Consider the following 19,748-nt stretch of genomic DNA (forward strand, 5'->3'; position numbering starts at 1 on the left):
GCAGGAAGCAAGCTTTGTATCACTTCCATTTAAATTTAGCCTTTGCCTGAACAACACTCTTTGTATTTGCTATACACTACCACAGGCTGCTTATAAGTTTCAAACTCATTTTAAACTGTTTTCTGTCAGTCATAGCTATAGTAAACTGAACTACGTAATTCATATTTGAAGGAACCCAGGAGTATAACATGAGGTATTCCGGCAGCAATACTTTAGATTTCATGTGAAGTATCAACTGTTTTTCTAAGGTTCTGGCAAATTAAGATTCAACAACTATTTTGATAATCCAATGCCTGCACATTACATTTCCTGAAATCAGCATTCACTTTCCTCAGAAATAATGGGAAAGTCACATTTTCAAATAAAAGCGTGCAACTTCCACACAAAAAAGAGAGATACCTGAAAGATCTGGTTTTGAAGTAAAAAAGGAGCAAAGACACCCACCTGAACATGCTCTTTTTAAGGCTAGTTCTGTATTACTAAATTAAATAAGCTTTGGACTGTTTTCTGATCCTATGGTGAACAGGTATGGAATGACTCACACTCATACTTTTAAAATCTCAGTCTCCACATTAGGGTAGCCACATCCAAACTGACTACTGGTAATAGCTCCCAGCTTACACCAACTCCTGAACTGTATTCAGGAGTCTTTTCACAGAGTGCTGCTTGGCATCAGCCAAATCCATGCCAAATACCTCTCCAGCAATTCAGTGGGGTAAAAATATCAAGATCCAGTGCCCAGGAATGCTTCCTGACATTAATGTACCAGTATGGATGTCGTCCTGGGGGGCCTTCCACATGCTAGCTACAAGGTTAGGCTGCAGAAATAAGTGGCAGGACCAGGCTCTTTGCAGTAGGGCAGACTGTGTAGCTGGGCTGCCCTGAACAGCATAAACAGCACCAAAAGTTTTGCTAACAGAAAACCAGAATGGGGTCTCATTGAAAATAAGTCAAGTTTCTCTGGAAGGAAAAAATCTTTAAAAATAAATTTGCTTTACTCCAATGAAAACTTGGCTTTATTGGAAAATTCTCAACCAGGTATAGAATATGCAGCAGTGAACTATCTAAAGCACACTATCTACTACTATAGTGCTTTTAAAAAACCCACAAAATTCACAAAGAGCTTCTTCATTTCTATTTACTAAAACCCAAGGTATTTTTAAAAACAAGACATAAATGTCCCCATTTGTGTTAATCATATAATCTCTTACTGCATTTTCTTATGCTTTATAACCTGCCATAGGCAATAAGAAAATACGCATGATTCAGAAGAATTCTTTCGTTTCTTCTACAAACAGGAACTTGATTTGTACCCAGAATAGGAATAAACACCAAGTCATTCCTTTAGTTTACAACACCATGGTTTCTTTCCCCACCATAACCCATATAAAGCCCAGATGCTTTTTTTTTTAATGTTGATCCTGCACTGTCCTTTATAGCATGCCCTAAATTCCATGGGTTAGTTACATCTTGGCTAAAATAAATATTTCCTCTCAGCATATTTGTTCTATTATGAAAAGGGAGAAAAGCTGTGTGTATTCCTTCCCACGTTCTTTGTGTACAGTTCTAACACCATTCTGTGCTCTCTTCTAAACTATCAATCAGTTCCACCCTATCATAGTTGGACCATCATAAAGAAATGGAGTCAAGCAACAGCCATGGTTAGGCAGGAAAGATGATGGCTTTTAACATCAACAAAAGCTTTTTCTGAAAACTTTACCTCCTCTTCAAACTATCACACACTTTTCTTAGTGTGTTTATTCATTAAAAAAAATTAAAACCCCACGGTATACTGCAAATACTAGTTTGGATTTTCTCTCTGATACTGCTTTATGCAATTGTAAAGATAGCTTTCTTGCTACAGGGCTGTCCAATTCCCTAGTGGTGTTAAAACTTTTCCCAGTAGAAGCACTTCCTTTGCAATTTTTTTGGACTTTACGTTACTACAGTTTTTTCCATAAGGCAAAAATACAAAAGTCCTATTTCAGATATTCAGGCATTTTGCCTACTTTTTGATTTATGATTAAACACTGAATTTTGAGTAAAAAAGTAAAATAAGCCATATTATAGAAAATTACTAGCCACGGCTTATTTGCTTCTGCTTTGCAGCAAATATTAACTAAAAAAAGTTGGTATTTTTTCCATACATTTTCTCCTTGTATTTTAATCATATTTATAAATATTACCTTAAAATGACAGGTAGAGAAGAATATTACAATTACTACCCTTTTAGCTCAATCATAACATCCTATTACTAGGAAAGAAAAGACACTAACTGTTCTCAAGTTACTCTAAAATTTTCAAGTGTAGAAGCATCTGGGTATCTTTGACCTGAAACCCCTAAGCATGTTAAATCTGTGCTGAAACAGAACACAGCGAAAGGAGAGACGGATTATTTGATGGCATGATTACTCCAAAGAAGCTGACTGCTGTTAGAGTTCTGATGTGAACATTAGCTAAGTAGGAAACTGCTTATCTGAAATAACGAGCAGCTCACACTGAATAACTAAGTGATTAATACTACCAAAAAATGAGCTTATATCATACATTACAGATTTTGGCTGGGTTTTGGCTTATTTCTGTAATATGCAAGAGAAAACTGTTGAAGAAAATGAACTATAAAATACCAGCTAGTGTATCTATTCTGCACATTGAACAGTCTCACAGTAATTTCTTCTTTTTTTTTTAGTATTAAAACTTGTCAGGAAAAAAAGCAATTACTCTGTGCAGTCATCTTTCAAAACAGGAGAGCATTAGTAAGTTTTTGCCAGAATTCTTATTTTTCAGATAAGTTCTAACAGTTTTCTGTGTGCTTTCAGAACAATGAATACTTCTATTACTATTTAACATTAAAGTCTCATATGCAAGAACAATATTGTATCAAAGGTGATTGCAAGGCACTTTGAGTTCCTTGGAAGTGTATCTGCTAAGCTACAACCCAAAGGCTTTTACTTAGGCATTTTTTTCAAAATGTTTACCAACACTTCATGCCACTGAAAGCTATTACAGTTTCCTAAAGGCTGTGTAAGGGCTTGCAAAGAGCCTCACTAGCATAAAGGTATATTCTCATTTGAATACCTGTAAAAGGATTTTAAAAACTCGGACTCTTTTTTTTGTAGCATAACAGAGACAGTTGGGAAAAGATTACTTTCTTCCTTTGATATATACATAATTGACTTTAGACATCCCAGTCTAAGCATCTGTAAAACCAGAAACAGATTTGGGGAAGGAGAGCTCTTTAAAGTTGGCATTATAAAAGCATGGTCAAATAAACAATGGTCAACCCCCCCACCACCCAAAGTAAAAAAAACTTACCCCTGTAAAGCTTTGTGAATTCGTTCACATTTATGCCGGAGAATCTGAAAAATGTCTATACATACAGGAAGAAAAAAGCAAAAAAAAAAAAGCTTAGATGCCTTGTTTCTAGTTAAGATTTCTGTATGTCTAAGATTTAAAACAAGCACTTGGAAAGAAAACTATAGTATACATATCTATTAAAATACTAAGTCTCTACAGTACTCTTCGCACTGTTCCTGATTCCCATTTCTATAAGGAAGTGACAAGCTTTTAAGATCTGACAAATGCACTGCTTCCTTTTATCTCCTTATTCCAATTGCCTTGGTTGATGATCGTATGGAAAAGGGGACACAAATATTTGGTAAGGGAACTGAAATGTCAAGTCCAACTTATCTATAAAATATCCAGCCATGCAGATTCTGCTTCTTGATCCTTTCAGTAATTCACTGGAGGTTCTTTAGAGGGGACTTCGGCTCCTGGATCTGCAAACCTTGGTTATTTTCACCAGTAAAGGTTAACCCTTCACTAGTGTTAACAGTTCCATAACTTACTCCTCATTTTTTCGTGCTTTTGTTTAACTGATGAGGAATAGGTGTGGCCTATCCAGTAGTTTGCATTTATTTATGAAAAATTAAATTCTTCATCCTTCTGCAGATGTTCTCCAATCTGTTGATGCTAACTAAGTTTAAAAACAAATGCAGAGAGATCTGGCTAATTTTGTCCTTATATGTCTCTCACATCCTCCAACTCCTACAGAAAAACAAAACCAAAATCAATCTTTCTTAGCTTCTAGCAAAAAGGGCAATTCTCTGACTCCGAGAGCAGAAACTCTTGCCTGCCAACTGTATACAAATGCCCTAAACTTGGTCCTGCCAAAATTGGAGGTGGTTACACCATCATAATTCCCGAGAGTCTTGCCTGGGTGTTTACTTGTAGAAGAAAGAAAAAAAGTGTAATGCAAGTGGGAAGGAAAGGGCTGTTCAGTCCTGAAGAAATATAATCCCTTTCGTTTCTCTGCAACCTTCCTTTCTTCCATTTGTCTTGAAAGAATTCATTTTCAAGGAAGAAGCTATCACTAGTCTATAAAGCAGAATAATAATTTCTTATTTGCTTAGTGACAACCACCTCTGTCCCTCTTAGCGTTAACTAGCTGGCTAATTTTCAGTTGGGAGGCAGAAAGACAAGGAAACATTGAAGAAAAGCAAGATGGGAAAATTAAATGAAGAAAAAATAATGCATATAAAATTAAGTAGCTTTAAAAAAGGGTGAGGAATCAAAGTGGGTAGAAGTATGAGTCAATAGTTTCAGGTGAAGAATACTGAAGAATTCAGATTTTCCCCAATTAAATACCTGGATTATCTTCCATAATATTCAGAGCCTCAATAGCAGCAGCAGCTAACAAAGGAGGTAGGGATGCAGAAAAACAGTAGCCTTGACCAGACAATCGCTGTGCATGAAATGAAAAAAAAAAAAAGAGGGGGAAAAAAAATCAGCTTGCATACATTTAAACAACCAATTTATCTACAATATTTCATACAACTGGACAGTTTTTGTATGGAATCAAGTGTTGCATAATAATTGACAACTCTCCTTGCAAATTGATATTAGTAATTAAGTCTCAGTACTAAGTAAACTAATCCTACCAGATCATATAGAAATAAGACCTGGCTTACCTGATGGTCAATAATAAAAGATCTTCCACAGCAAAATCCTCCAATAGAAGCCAGTGAATTTTCCATGTTTGCACTAATAAGATCTATATCATCAATCTGCCAGATAAATTAACAAATTATTATAAGATGCTTTTGATTACATCAAGACTATTTAAAAGAAAAATCTATCAAAGATGTATCTTGTTGTACAAAATCATGAAAACTAGTGAAGATTCATAAAATTAGTACATATTAAAATGAAGTTACAATGGATACAACAATTTGAAACTATACAAAAAACTTTAGAATTCTGTATTTATGAACCTGTAGATAACACACATAGGATCATTCTTTTTCAGGCATTGCAGTGTGAAGAGCACAAACAGAAAAAAACAAATTACATGGGTATGGATGACAATTCCTCAAAGCACTCAGTGTGACAGAGTCCTCTGAGAATGTAAGTAGTCCCACTGCAGTCAGCAGGAGTTAGAAAGTGATTAAAATTGGATATAAGCTTAGTTAAATCAGAGATCGAACCTTAGAGACACAATTGTCTTATTTCACTTGTTAGTTGCACACTAATTTTTGCCAGGCTCTGTAATGCACGCTGATGACCACTGCTACAAATTACCATTTTGAGCAGACAAAATCGAAAGATTCTCTTTGTAAATGAATTTAACACAGAAGCCAATTAATAATGGTACTTGGCAGGTACCATAGTAGCACTGTTTGTTTCCTTTTCTAAAGCTATTTAACATTCATTTGATCTTTTTCATTTTTGGTATTAAGACACTCAAAGCAAAAACACTAGGAGACAGAGGAAGACAGAATGAATTCTCAGAATTTAATATTTCTCTTCCAAGATGAACTCAGACACTGTCATAATGTAGTAAGAGATACTTCACACTAGGAAGCAAATGAGCACTGCACTTCCTCCTTTCCCCACTCAGGTGGCTGTGGTATCAAACAAGCACAGGAACACTGTTTTGTATTTCTGAAGTACTCCTCAGCTGAATAAATGCCACTAAAGGTAGACTCTTGGAAAAATAGTTTGGCTTAGTCTGCCAGTAAAGTAGCAAGACAACACCTTGGAAAGGACCATCAAAAGATTTATCCTATTGTTCCCAAATGGAGTAAAAATCAACAGAGCGAAGCAGGCTGACTATACACTGAAGATTTTATTACTTACCTCTAGCCCCTTAATATTTCTCAGCAAACATGTCATTTATAAGTATATGCAGCTGAAAAATACCATAATCACTATCTGAGTAATGATAAAATTATGCATTGTAACAATTCTTTGGTTATCTTCCTGACTAAGGATAGGTAAAATTATTTCCAGTAAACACATGGTAAAAAAGTCCCAAGTCCCAAATACTTCAAGACTGGTAAAGAAAAGTATGTTTAATTTCTATCGTACACTACTAAACATTGTTAGCACCACAGGTATAAGAAATCAACTGAGCAGATTGCTTCTGCACAAGTCTCTTCTTCAAAACTCACAAAAAAAGGCACTTACATTTATTCCAAAGTGTTCAGTAATCCCTCTTCCATGTTCTCCAAGGACTCCAAAGGAAAGGCTCTCCTCCAAAAATATTCTGACTTTGTATTTATACTTCAATTTTATCTAAAACAGATCAAATTATATAAAACACAAGCCAAGGCCATTAGAATGTGGTAACAAAATGGTTGGGAGAGATATGATAAACACAGACAACTACAGTCTCTTGAATTCTGAAAAAATATCAGCTCTAGGGTTGTGTTCTATCATTAAGACATTTTAAAATTCCTCAAAATTCTTCCACCATGTAAGATCAAACTTCATAAATATTCCTGTAACAAAAAAACATATATATATTTTTTTAAGATAGGCTATCGGGTACTTTCAAGATGATGCATTTTCACAGCATTTCTTCCATTATCTACTAAAATATAGCCTGCACAAAAAGCCAATTTATGCTGAATAGCAAATGTTTTTCTTGGAATCACTGTTCCTGTCAGCACTCTACAAGGGTTGCTCCCAAACCTCGTATCTGGGGTTTTTTTTTTAGATTTAACTTAGTTCAATAGTTTAGTATCATACATATGGCTGAAAATATAGTTTATTTTAGAGGTTAAAAATGAGTATCATAGCTAGAAAATAATTTGCAAATCTCAAGTCACATGGCTTCAGAATCCTAATCCTGATCAGAAGTTTCAAAACAATGTAAGATTTGGAATGGACACTTCGTGAATGTTTAAGAAAGCAAGAACGTAAACAAAATGCTCTGCATGCAGAGCTTTCCTATGTAGTCTTAATGATACAATCCTACTATTTCATTAGGTACACGTTTTCACATGCAGAATTTGAAAGGCAAATTGAAACCACGTACCAATTCTGGAAGAGGGCAAACATCTCCTGTGTTCATATACAATCCTTCCACTACAATAAATCTCCGAGTTACACAGGCCTTGCGAGGGTTCTTCAGAGAAAGATACAGTTTCAGTTTGTATCAATTGTTACTAATAAGAGAAGCTTCAAAGATTTTTTTAAAGGGAAGGACAGTAACAGAAAGGGAAGGAAAATAATGTCTCTTTTTCAAGTAAGCTTTTACTTCAGCTTAAACTACCACATAACAAAAGTTTAAATGCCTCATTAGAGTAGCTGATCTTTATTTTGTAATAATTTTAAAGCTTTTTAGTCTCACACAAGATTTAAGATGTCTTAGCATGCAATAAAGCATAACCAACCCATTTGAACTTCATTAATAAAATACAAAAAAAACAACTACAGAACAAATACTACAAATTTTGATGTCCAGTATAGCCATTATTAAGTTGAACAATCTAAAAGTATTAATAATATACTTTACATAAATATCTTTGTGTGATGTCTGGACAATATAGGCCATAAGAATACCCTGCAATGGCTTCTGCTTAAACATCAATGGCATGATTTTTGTTCTTTTAAAATGCCATTTCCTTACCATTTACTTTAAACTTTATTGGTAACTTCTGACCAAGGTTATTAAGTCACACTTAAAAGATTCAGAAACCACCTATTTTACTTTTCTAAGTGGTATGCACCAAAACTAGACAGAGTCCACTCCACAAGCTGGACCAACTCCAGTCATGAGATCTACCCCTTCCTACTCAGTATTTCTTAGTTATACACACATGGTCTATATTAAGCTCTTGGCAACCAACTTTGTCTGCATTAAACTAATTAGATTAAGACATTTCAACCATGTAGCTAAATAAAAAAACTCTGCTCTAACAAACCAAATGTATTACAAATTGCATCACTAGTCTGTCAACCACATCTGAAACATCATGTAACAATTATCTAACAAAACATATTTTCCATGAAGGTGTGTAAGCTAGCATGTTGTTTATAAATTTGCTATTAATCAGCTCCATTACTGATTTAGACTGATGTTAAGCTGATTGGCCTAAAATCATACAGTTTGTCTTCCTTACTTATGTCCTAGCACAAAACCAAGTTTCTTCCAATTGTCTGTAACTTTCCAGCATTCTGTGAATGAGGCATATAATGGTGGTGGCTTCAGTTAGTTCTTTTAAAATTCATTTAAGCAAGTTATCTGTACTAGCTGATGCTGATTTTAGTAACTGCTTTGGACAACCTTTTTTTATTACTGTCAGAATGAGAATCAAGCCAGTAAAGTGAATGAAACTTGGAGAAGGCTCTGGAGAGACCTTTTAACAGCCTTCCAGTACCTGAATGGGGCCTAGAGAAAAGCTGGGGGGGATTTTTTAACAAGGTCTATAGTGATAGGACAAGGGGAATGGCTTTAGGAGAGTATATTTAGGTTAGACATTAGGAAGAAATTCTTTATTGTGAGGGTGGTGAGACACTGGCACAGGTTGTCCAGGGAAGTTGTGGAAACCCCATCCCTGGAAGAGTTCAATGCCAGGTTGGATGGGGCTCTGAGCAATCTGATCTAGTGGGAGGTGTCCTTGCCCATGCAGGGAATTTAGAACTAGATGATCTTTAAGGTCCCTTCCAACCCAACTCATTCTATGATTCCATGAAACTGACCATAATTTTTAAGACAGAGAGTATCTTAAGAGTTGACTGCAAGATAAAGGAAGTCTGACAAAAAAAAACAAAACACGCTGATTTTATAAATTGAAGGGTTAAGACTAGCCACTTAAATGTTGAATTTACAGTGTGCTATTCAAACTGATAATTACGTTGCATGATTTATTACATAAATGCAGCTATACAAATTTCTAAAAGACAAAAAAATAAAAGCTGCTCTGTAATAATATTTTAAAAAAATAAAATAATCTCCCACCTCAGTCATTTGTCCATAAAGATATTTCTCACTACCAATGCCTGTTAGCTCACTTCCAGTGATTATGCAGGCAAATGTAAATAAATATTTTTAAAGAAAGATCTATCTTAATTGTGTAAGCAACATAAATTGTTCAATACAGATTTATGAAAACCAAATAACTGCCTGTAAGCATTGCACCCATTCAATTACAAAACACTAACAAAATGTGGAGGAGGTAGCACAAAAGAGTACAAATATTTCTTCAAAAGAGTGGTACCTTTTGATCTTCAGTTTCTTGTTCTTTCAACAGTCGTTCAAGGTCAGCCATATCATTATGCTTAAATAACTTGATGTTACTACGAGATGCTTGTAATCCCTTCTGAATAGCAAAGCAAGAAGCTTCATCTCTGTAAATACAGAAAGCCCTTCTGAGTTTGCACTTGGCTTAACAATTATTCCAAGTAAGCTGGGTATTTGGATTATTGCGCTTTTCAGCTGATATCTGTGCTTAGGTGTAGTTAAAAACAGATTTATTGAAGCATTCTGTGTTTTATTTACATTCTGAAAATGTACTTCCAAATCTTCTCAACTTTACTATGCACTATAGCCACAAACAAGCCAACTTTTTTTTCTTGATCTGTACACTGGTCTTTTTGTATGAGACAGCAGGTTATTTGAGCTCAACCTTCCATGGAATGGGCACAATACCATGCTAATCATTCCAGAAGCCTCTCATTCCAGTTGCTCTGGGTCCTAGAAAAAGGCACAAAGATGTGCCTGTAACATCTAAACTGGTCCTCCAAGTATTTACAATCTGCTTTTTAATATCCTTTGGGTATTACTATCTCAGTGCTCAAAGACCTATCTGTCCTTCTGAAGTGCTGGAAAAGCAAATCTCTGAGCATGATGGGGTATGCAGTTTCACAGCTGCTTAAGTCAACTAATATTTTAAAAGTGGCAAATAATCAAACCTTCTGCACATGCTGAATGCAGTAATTTCAGCCCAGTTGCTTTTAAATGTGGTGAGAACTTGTCAGTGACAAGCTGAAAGAGCATGAGACAGCTAAATGCAGAATACACTGTCATCTTCCATAGTGTGCACAATCCTGGCCACTCCTCTCAGAAAATCTTCATTTGGAAAATGTTCAAAGACGACCAAAAAAACATGATCTAAGTTCTGAAAGAGCTTCTGTAAAAGAAGTCAAATAGGCCTTACAAGTAGAAAAGAGCACTGAAGATAGATTTTGGCAGACAAATACTAAAGTATCAGTGTGTTGTGGCTTAACCCCAGCAGGCAGGTAAGCCTCCCACAGCCACTCTGCCCATGGAGAAGAGAATAGTTCACTGTCTAAAAATCAAACACACCAATTTAAATTAGTGGGTGTCACATTCAGAAGGGGTATTTCTTTGTATTTTTTCATAAATGTTCAAGTTAAACTGTGAAATTACATGTCATAGAAGCACTAAAGATAACAAACATTTACAGACGTCCTAAAGGAACAGGAAGGCTTATGAAAAATCCTGGAAACTACCCTAAACTACTATTTAAGTGCTGTTACATTGTTTCTCCTGTTTTTTTTTACACTTCTAGACAAATTATGACTGGCTGCTTTCAGGGAACAGATGCTAGGCTTGCTGAATCCTTAGTTTAATCCTGCACAGTTGTTCTGGTGTTATTTTAATATGTACCAGTATTTATCCAACTAATCCATTGCAAATATGCCTGAGGGGATCAACTGTCCTGCAAGAAAGGTGAAAAGTCAGCAATAAACAGGAGAAAAGCAAATGCAATAGCAGTTTCTTAAGAAGTAGGTATTAGACTTCTACTAAGTATTAGTCCTTGAATCCACAAGTTTGTGTTCTTTTTTTTTTTTTTCAGCTGAGTGTCCAAATTGGCTTTTCCATGATAAAAGAAGTAACTGGTTTGATTTGGAGTATTTAGCAAAGGAAAGATATTTGAGCTTTGTACAGAAAAATACTTCATTACAACCAGCATGATTTTCAAAATAATTTACTTAATGTGATTAACAATAACGAAAAAGAAAAGGTGAAAGGAGAAGTCTTTAATCTGGAATTTCCCAAATAGAAAGCAATACTTACACAAACACAATGTCCCCTCTTTTTGAATATGCTGGAATAGCACTGGCAATTGTTGCAAATCCATATGAGTATATAATAGCTTCCTCTGTCCTCATGAATTTTGCTAGGCGTTCTTCTAATTCTAAGTGCACATCTATTTGAGAGAAAAATTTAAAAGATTCTAGTTTACTTATTTTTGTATCAGAAAGATTATATTTGCTTTTAGAGAGAACCTAACTGAAGCAACCAGAGTGTTTCAAATGCAACAAATGTAGGAAGAGTATTCCAACAAATAACTTCCGAAAAACCAGCTGCAACCAATTCTGCCTTACTTAAGATGACAAGTAACCCAATATTAATCAGAAGTTTAGACAGATCTGAAAATATTTATGTACTGTGGTTCTCTCATTATCTTATGCAGTGGCTGCATTCCTACTACTATACTCAGACAACAAACAGCTATGTAATTTACAACAATTAATGAGGTAGTGGTGGCAGACTGCCAGTTCTTACAGCCTGATGTTTCCACTGTATATAGCACAGCAATCATTGTTACAAAAAACTGCTCTTGTCAGGCTGAAATCACGGACCACCTCCTGAATACCCTTCAGCCAATTGAAAAGGTCACCACCTCAATGACAGAGATTACTGTCCCTTAAGATAAACTGGCACAAGCATTTTGCAAACAAGCATTTTGCAAACCAATTCAGTCTAAGTGACCAAAGCTACAAACAAACCACTACTAAATCAAACAATTAAGCCTAATACCACATGGATTGGATGGAGTGGGTTGTCACTGCAGAAAGGTGACCACAATGTTAAGTATTCTGCCTAAGCAAAATAACCTGTATCAGACAAACTGAATTCAGTAGCTCTTGCCACTACCTGCTTCTACTAGTAAATGTTAGAGAATTATGTCTTTTATCAACTGGAAATAACCTAGGTTAAAGGGCAAAGAGGGGTGATTAGCATGTGTCTTGAAAGATCATCACTGGCTAAATGTTTCCCTTTTGCAATTACTGAACATTCACTGAAACTAAAATCAAGTGAGATAGCAGCAGGTAAAAATACAGCTTCTTCAATACCTGATGAGGCATCGTTAGGCAAAGGTTGCTATTTCTAGCCAGACACCAACAGCAAGGGTGTAGTAACAAAGGGTTTTCTAAAAATCTTAACTGTGCCATATGAAGCAACCATCTACCATAACCTTTCTCTAAAAGAGCACATTGACCTGATTCATATATTATAGGATCATATAAAGTATCAAGCTGGAAGGTCATCCAGTCCAAACCCCCTACAATAAGCAGGAACATTTCACACTAAAACACGTTGCTCAGTTCCCCATCAAGCTTGAAAGTCTCCAGAGATGGAGCCTCCACCACCTCTCTGGGCAACCTGTTCCAATGATCCACCATCCTCGTATTAAAGAATTTTTTCTAATGTCCAAACTAAATCTGCCCTTCTCTAGCTTAAAACCATCACCCCTCGTCCTATAGTTACATGCTCTTGTGAACAGTTCTTCCCCCACCTTCTTATAGGCTCCTTTCAGGTATTGGAAAGTCGCTGTAACATCCCCTGTTATCCCCAAAGTGACAACACCCCCTAAGCCTTTTATTCAGGCTGAACAACTCCAACTCCTTCAGCCTGTCTTCATAAGAGAGGTGCTCCAGCCCTCTGATCATTTTTCTTGCCCTTCTCTGAACACACTCCAACAGGTCCACATCCTTCTTGTACTGGGGGCTCCAGAGCTGGACGCAGCACTTCAGGTGAGGTCTCACCAGGGCAGAGTAGAGGGGCAGAATCACCTCTGTTGATCTGATGGCCACAGTTCTTCTGATGCAGCCCAGGATACTCTTGGGACTTCTGGGTTGCAATTGCCCATTGCTGGCCCATGTCCAGCTTTTCATCCACTACTATCCCCATGTCTTTTTCCACAAGGCTGCTTTCTAGCATGTCTTCCGCCAGCTGCTATTGCTACCTCTGGTTGCCTCGGCCCAGGTGCAGGACCCTGCACTTGGTCTTGTTGAACCTCAGGAGGTTCACCTGGGCCTGTTTCTCGAGCATTTCCAGGTCTTGCTAATGGTGCTCTCAGTGCCACTGTCAATATCGTTAATGAAGATATTAAACAACACTGGTCCGAGTACTGAACCCTGAGGGACACCACTTGTCACCGTTTTCCATCTGGACATAAAGCCATTGACCACTGCCCTCTGGATGCAACTATCCAGCCAATTCCTTATCCACCAAAAAGTCCATGCATGAAACCTGTATCTCCTCAACTCAGAGAGAAGGATGTTGTGGGGCACTGTGTAAAGGCCTCACAGAAGTCCAGATAGATGACACCCACAGGTCTTCCCTTGTCCATTGCAGTGTCCCATGCAGTCACGTTAGGTTGGTAAGGCAGGATTTACCCCTAGTAAAGCCATGCTGGCTGTCCTGAAGCACCTCCTTGTTCTCCGTGTGCCTCAGCATGTCTTCTAGGAGGATCTGTTTCATGATCTTTCCAGACACAGAGGTGAGGCTGACACATTTTGGTGGGGGGTTTTTTGTTGGTTTTGTTTTTTTTTTGTTTTTTTTTAATAATTATATTCTATTTATTATTTATTATACAATACAAACAAAAAGTATATCTTAAAACAATAGCCTTCCAATGACAGTCAAGAGCAATTTTATTCATAGACTGCAAACTACTAATGCTCAACAATCCTTTTCTAATGTTTACCTGAGCTTCAAAAAATGAAATGACTTCATTTCATGTAGTTTTCCACTGTTTTCAAATGGAAAAAAAATAATCATTCACTTATTATTTAAAAGTCTTCTTTTACTACTTATCACTTTGATCCAGCTGTATTAGATATACCAAACATCCACAGAAACCTAGAATACCCTTTCTTCTCCAGTCTTTGGAAGAAAGCATACCAATTGGGAGTAATTCAATCTACTTTAAGAATCTTCGTATTTTTTTCTTTATTGTTACATGGACCTCAGGACCAATGAAACAAACTCCAGTCATGCTTCAAACCAGGATGAATGAAATTTGATCAATTAGTGAACAAAAAGCCCAGGAAAGATAGTTTTCTGGCAGCAAGCACCAAATAAAGAAGCTGGCCATATGGCACTTAAAACATGTAATATGAACAACATTCAGCCAAATCCACTCCTTTTTGAAGCCCTGCCAGTAGAGAATAAAAAATCAGAGGAAACAAGGACTGAATTACTAGCAAGAGTGTCCAGCTATTGATACCTAATGGGGAAAAATATTTTGTTTGAGTGTAAAAAAACTACCTACATCCTTTAACTAAAAAACTGGAAAAGAAGATGTGACCATCACAGTTAAAAATGAAAACCTGCATGCTTCTCACTGAGTTTTACTCAGCAATACTCACCCCTACACTGAACAAGGGCTTGGTAAAAACAGTGGGAAAAAGAAATACTGTCAGCAATAATGAGCTAATGAATATAATAAAATTTGTGTTAAGGAAAAAAACATTATTACAAGCCTAGTAAATTTTCCCAAGGATAAGCTGTCATTACAAAGAAAATAACAATAAAGATTCAGTTATGTGTGAATGTACTACTTATTTCAAGTTTATCATAGGAAAAAGACATTGATGCAGATTTCAGGGATATAGCACAATGCAAAAATGTCTTACTAGGGATTCACTAAATCTATGAAATCCCTTCAAACAGGCAGAGATCTGCAGAATCAAGTCTCCATTCTAAAATAAATTATAACAGGGTATCTACATCTCAAAATAATGAAATATCTAACATTAATATGAAATAACACCTAAGGGTTGACAATCGCCAATCATTGATTAAATCCTATATAGTTAAATAAGAGGAAACTACGTAGTTCTGGATGCAACATGACTCATTTACCAAACTCACAGCACAAGAAAAATTGTGTGAGAAGTTTGAGGAATACGACATTACTGATATAAGAAGTGTTTCTTAATAGATATTCATAATCCTTCAATACTCAAATGTTTAAAGTCAAGGGAAAATGGGAAGACAGTTAAGGATCCAACAAGATCAGGTCTTTGTCTCAAATTTCATACCAATTTTCCATGACTACATCTGTAAAAGATGGTGTTGCAATAAGTGAACATAAAATATTTTTTCATTAATGGTGTCATGCAGCAATACCATATTGTATCCTTTGTTTTGTGAAATAGAGCATTTACCAAAAAAATTCAGAATCAAATGAACAGCAACCAAACTAAATGCAAAAACTACACAGTTTGGATCTTAGGACTGGACCTCCAAAGAGGGCATGAAATAACCTGAAGAATCTCTCACTTACTAGAGAAAAATAAACTTTTAACCTGTTTGTCTTGATTAATTACCAGAAAGAAGCAAAGTGAAAGATTTCACAAAACTTAAAACCAGTCTGTACTCAAAAGGCAGAGGCATTAGTCTACAAGTTTCTTTGAGCTTTTCAGTGTTTTTGGAAAAAAACAACCTGTATGAATTCCAACAGGTAACTGCTGAATTGTGATCAAGGAGGTAATCTAGCTTCCCAGAAACTCTCTACTAACCAGTGGAATACCATCACCTTCTTTCGAAATTATGATTCTAAGCTAATGAATAATATGTGAGATTGATATCAAAGCCTAAACTTGGTTCTGATGTATAGACTTCCATCAAATCAAAATAGGTGCAGCAGCTTAAAGGACTAGCTTGATTAACTGAGCAATGTTAGTCTTGAAGTCACAGACGCTAACTATGAAATCATCTGAGTACTAACAAGCTGTGAATTCCACCACCTCTGGAAATAAACTGGGAAATTCACAAAACGATGAGTCAATGGTTTTAGCCTGAAACTGTTCAACTATTCAAGTATGACTCTTTGGTTTACATGCAATATTTCAAAATACCAATGCCTGTAAAGAACCATTTCCAAAGACTGACATTTAACAACTTACTACTTCCTAAAAAGAAAAAAAACCCAAGCCCTTAGTAACACCTGCTCTCATCTTGTAATTACAACACTAAATTTATCAGTAAAAGAAAACTTCATTCTGATTACAGTATTAGATTAATTTAACTAATAATCTTTATCACAGAAATCAAGCGTCCTCTTGTGGTCCACTTAAAAACTCATTACTAATTTATACTTAAATTCACCATGCATTATTAAATTCTAATGTATTTATTTTCTCTTTCTACTACACAGACCAAAACTAAAACAGATTACATTTAACTCTGCAACTTTCCTCTAAGACTAGCATTAGAAAGAGTAAGAAAACATATAAAATGAAAAAGAAACAAAGCAATGAATAATAAATGATAGCAGTCCTTAACAATTGCTGTAAAAAGTGTATTGGAGAGTAATTGTTCTTCACAGTGATAGAAATAATTTAGTGCTTTATTTTGGCTGACTTAGGAAACTAGAATGAGCACCTTTAAAAGGGAGACCAAAGGAAGTTACTCACCAAAAGTACCATAGAATCCTCTAGGTCCACAAGTGCCAACACCATATTTCTTCAGAGATGCCTGGGCAGCACTCTTTAAAGAAAATAAAAGGACAAAATATATATTCTCACATGAGATCTGTTAACTCTTTTATGCTCTTCTTATTGACAATTTTATAGCAATATACACAGTCCAGTTGTTGAATCAGGTAACATGACTTGCTTTACAGAAAGAACATTAATGTATTAAATGATATGAATTTATTTTACATCAAAACTGTTTTAAACAAACATTTAAGCATCATTCATTGCATTCTAATATTTAAGGACATTAGATACTAATCTAGTTTGAGAATCAGTTTGTACGGAATAAGTACAACAAATTAAAATTTAGCAAAAAGACAAATTAGCACAAAATTACAAGGCTTATTATCTTTCTTGCTACTTCAGAAGTACACTTCCTTGACAAGGTTTGTACTTTCTTAAGTCATTCTTAATTCACAATAACATATAAAGTAAAAGAGGAGTAACCACACAAGTATAGTAAGTAGAAGAACTCACCTTAACCTTTTCATTATCCAAAAGTCCAAGAAAGTTAAATGATGCAAAGTTTATACATTTCTTGCCATTAACAGTGATTATATGGGTGGGAGGACTGAAAAAAAACATACATCACAGGTATTTTTTACGAATGAACAGTTGCCATTTTCATAAGCAGTCAAACAGTATAGGAGCTTTGTTTTTTAAAAGAAAAAAGCACAGAGCTTTTTCAAGCTTCTGTCTTTACACAATTCCATCTTCACAATTTAAATTCAATGTGAAGTCACAAATGTCCTACCATATTCAGCAAAAACTACAGTCCTGTAGTTTAATAAAGCATAAATACCTTCCTAAGATACTTAATTTATTACTTTCTTGCTGAAAACTTCATTCATAAAAAGATGACTCCTGAAGAGATAAATAAAGGTTCTCCTTTAGAAGCAAAGTGACAACTATTTAAAATAAGGAATACTACAGATAAAAAGAAAATGTCATTGCTACTTATTTCCATTATTAAAATGAATTTAGAACCAATGTCTTTGTCATAAAGCAAACCCACAATAACAATCTTGTAGTGAATAAGGCCCCTGAAATATAGGTAGCAGCTGTAAGCAGACAAAAGTATTGCATTATGTGTCAATGTAAGTTTTTTATTCCATTTAATCTGTAATGGTTTAAATAATTCATGTAATCAGGAAAGAAAGAATGTGTGAAAACACCCAATGTTAATAAATTAATGAGAGCACTATATAAAGCAAAGGATAGAGAAAATGACTGACCTAAAAATTATTATTTCAAGTTATTTTAAAAATTAAGATAAAAATAGCTAACACAATAATCACATTTATGGGCTGTATCCTAAAAGCAATCATGTTTCAGCATTTACATGCTCCAATACTACAAAATCAAGTTTCAGTTAATCACTCAGATTGTTAAGAAGTCTCAAAGCTAAACCAAGTTCCAAACCATTTGTCTGCCTAGTTCTGTGTGGGTTGTCAAATATTACAGTTGTCATCCTATACTACTTCTCAAAAACAATAGTTTCAACAAGTTTTTTCCACATGAAAACTAGCACTGAGCAATTTTCATCTTTAAACCACACAGTGCTGCTCAAATGTCAAATACCTGCCCCAAAACTGTTTGTTGACAATATTTCAATGGCTACATTTGGTGTGCAAGGAAAATATGTTTTAAGTCCAAGTTACTCACTACGAGTTAAGAAAAACACCAGAAAAAAATTTTTAAGAAGTTCTTGAAGAACTGACTGCTGTTAAAAATATACCTGGATTTGTTCCTCTGTCTTGCTCATCAATGAGCTGTGTGAAATACTGGAAGTCCTATTAAATTAATTAACTACTTCAGTTCACACATATATTCACAAGAGCAGATCTATACTTCCTTGTAATGTCAAAGGATTCTGGTATTAACAAGAGATTCAGTATATTCCCAGCATACTATTAAACCTAGTAAATATACAATTCACCCCCACAGCTCCACTTCTCAAATCTAGAAAATAACACTCATGTTCATCTACAACTTGTGCCTAACAAAGCTGCAGCCCTCATGAAAACATCCCACACTTCACTAAAAGAACTTTAGCCAGCCTTCCAAAGAAACATTCATGGTCAGGCAGAAAACACTCAAGGAAAACCATATTCTAGTGAATATAACCAAACCATGGATGCCATCAGTATCATAAAACCTTCCTTGTAATGTCAAAAACAACAGGTCTTTGCAAAAGGAAAACAGTGAAATGCTTTATTTCTTTACAGTTCCACATATCTTCCCTGGTATAACACAGTTCCTTAGGTATCATAGTAAGGGACAACAGTTCTGAGATACTGATTATCCAACAGAAAACATAAACAAAAATATAATCTGAAGCTATATTCAAAAAACTTGCAAGCAACTTCTTCAGAATTTATGTCTTTTAAGGATCAAAAGCACTCCATTGGTACTTGGACCTCTAATTTATGTCTCAAGTGTTGCATGTATTGAAAAATCAGTCACAGAAGACAATAAAGTTAAAAGCCAGCTCATTAGAGTCTTTTTATTTTAAAGCAAAATAAGAAACAGTATGAGAATTTTGCAGACATACTGTTTGAGGAAAGAGGTTTATATTTTCTGAATGTAGTCTTGCATAAGTTATTCACAACAAGAAAGGCTACAATAAGAAGTAACATTTCTGAAGAGTCACTGAGCCACCATGGGTAACTTCCTCACCACTGATTCAAGACTGGTCACTTTTTTTTTTGTTTGGTCAAGTCTCGCACTATTGGCATTGCTTATCACTTGGCAACAATTCTGGGATTATACAAGTGCTTGGCAGAAAGAAGCATACTACCATAAGGCACAAACTGCCTTGTGTACTGAGGGCAGAGGAAGCCTGCCTCCCCCACACAGTAGGCCAAAATTTTTACTGAAATATTTAGTACAAATATGCAATATTAAACCACCACACACTAAGATTATTCAGAATTATA

At 35.4% G+C, this 19,748-nt stretch overlaps 1 protein-coding gene across 1 annotated transcript in view; it reads right to left on the reverse strand.

Moving 5' to 3' along the window:
* SPTLC1 (serine palmitoyltransferase, long chain base subunit 1) overlaps positions 1 to 19,748 on the reverse strand; it is a 36,606-nt gene that overhangs the window by 3,607 nt on the left and 13,251 nt on the right. The window contains exons 4-12 of the mRNA XM_009995270.1: positions 17,287 to 17,380; positions 16,747 to 16,819; positions 11,330 to 11,462; positions 9,507 to 9,636; positions 7,322 to 7,411; positions 6,469 to 6,576; positions 4,971 to 5,066; positions 4,648 to 4,744; positions 3,316 to 3,370 (exon numbers count right to left, since the gene is read on the reverse strand). Coding sequence (XP_009993572.1) covers positions 3,316 to 3,370; positions 4,648 to 4,744; positions 4,971 to 5,066; positions 6,469 to 6,576; positions 7,322 to 7,411; positions 9,507 to 9,636; positions 11,330 to 11,462; positions 16,747 to 16,819; positions 17,287 to 17,380 — 876 coding nt within the window. The remainder of the gene's footprint in view (positions 1 to 3,315; positions 3,371 to 4,647; positions 4,745 to 4,970; positions 5,067 to 6,468; positions 6,577 to 7,321; positions 7,412 to 9,506; positions 9,637 to 11,329; positions 11,463 to 16,746; positions 16,820 to 17,286; positions 17,381 to 19,748) is intronic.

The sequence above is a fragment of the Chaetura pelagica genome, unplaced genomic scaffold (assembly GCF_000747805.2).
Source record: "Chaetura pelagica isolate M959 unplaced genomic scaffold, ChaPel_1.0 scaffold204, whole genome shotgun sequence".
NCBI lineage: Eukaryota > Metazoa > Chordata > Aves > Apodiformes > Apodidae > Chaetura > Chaetura pelagica.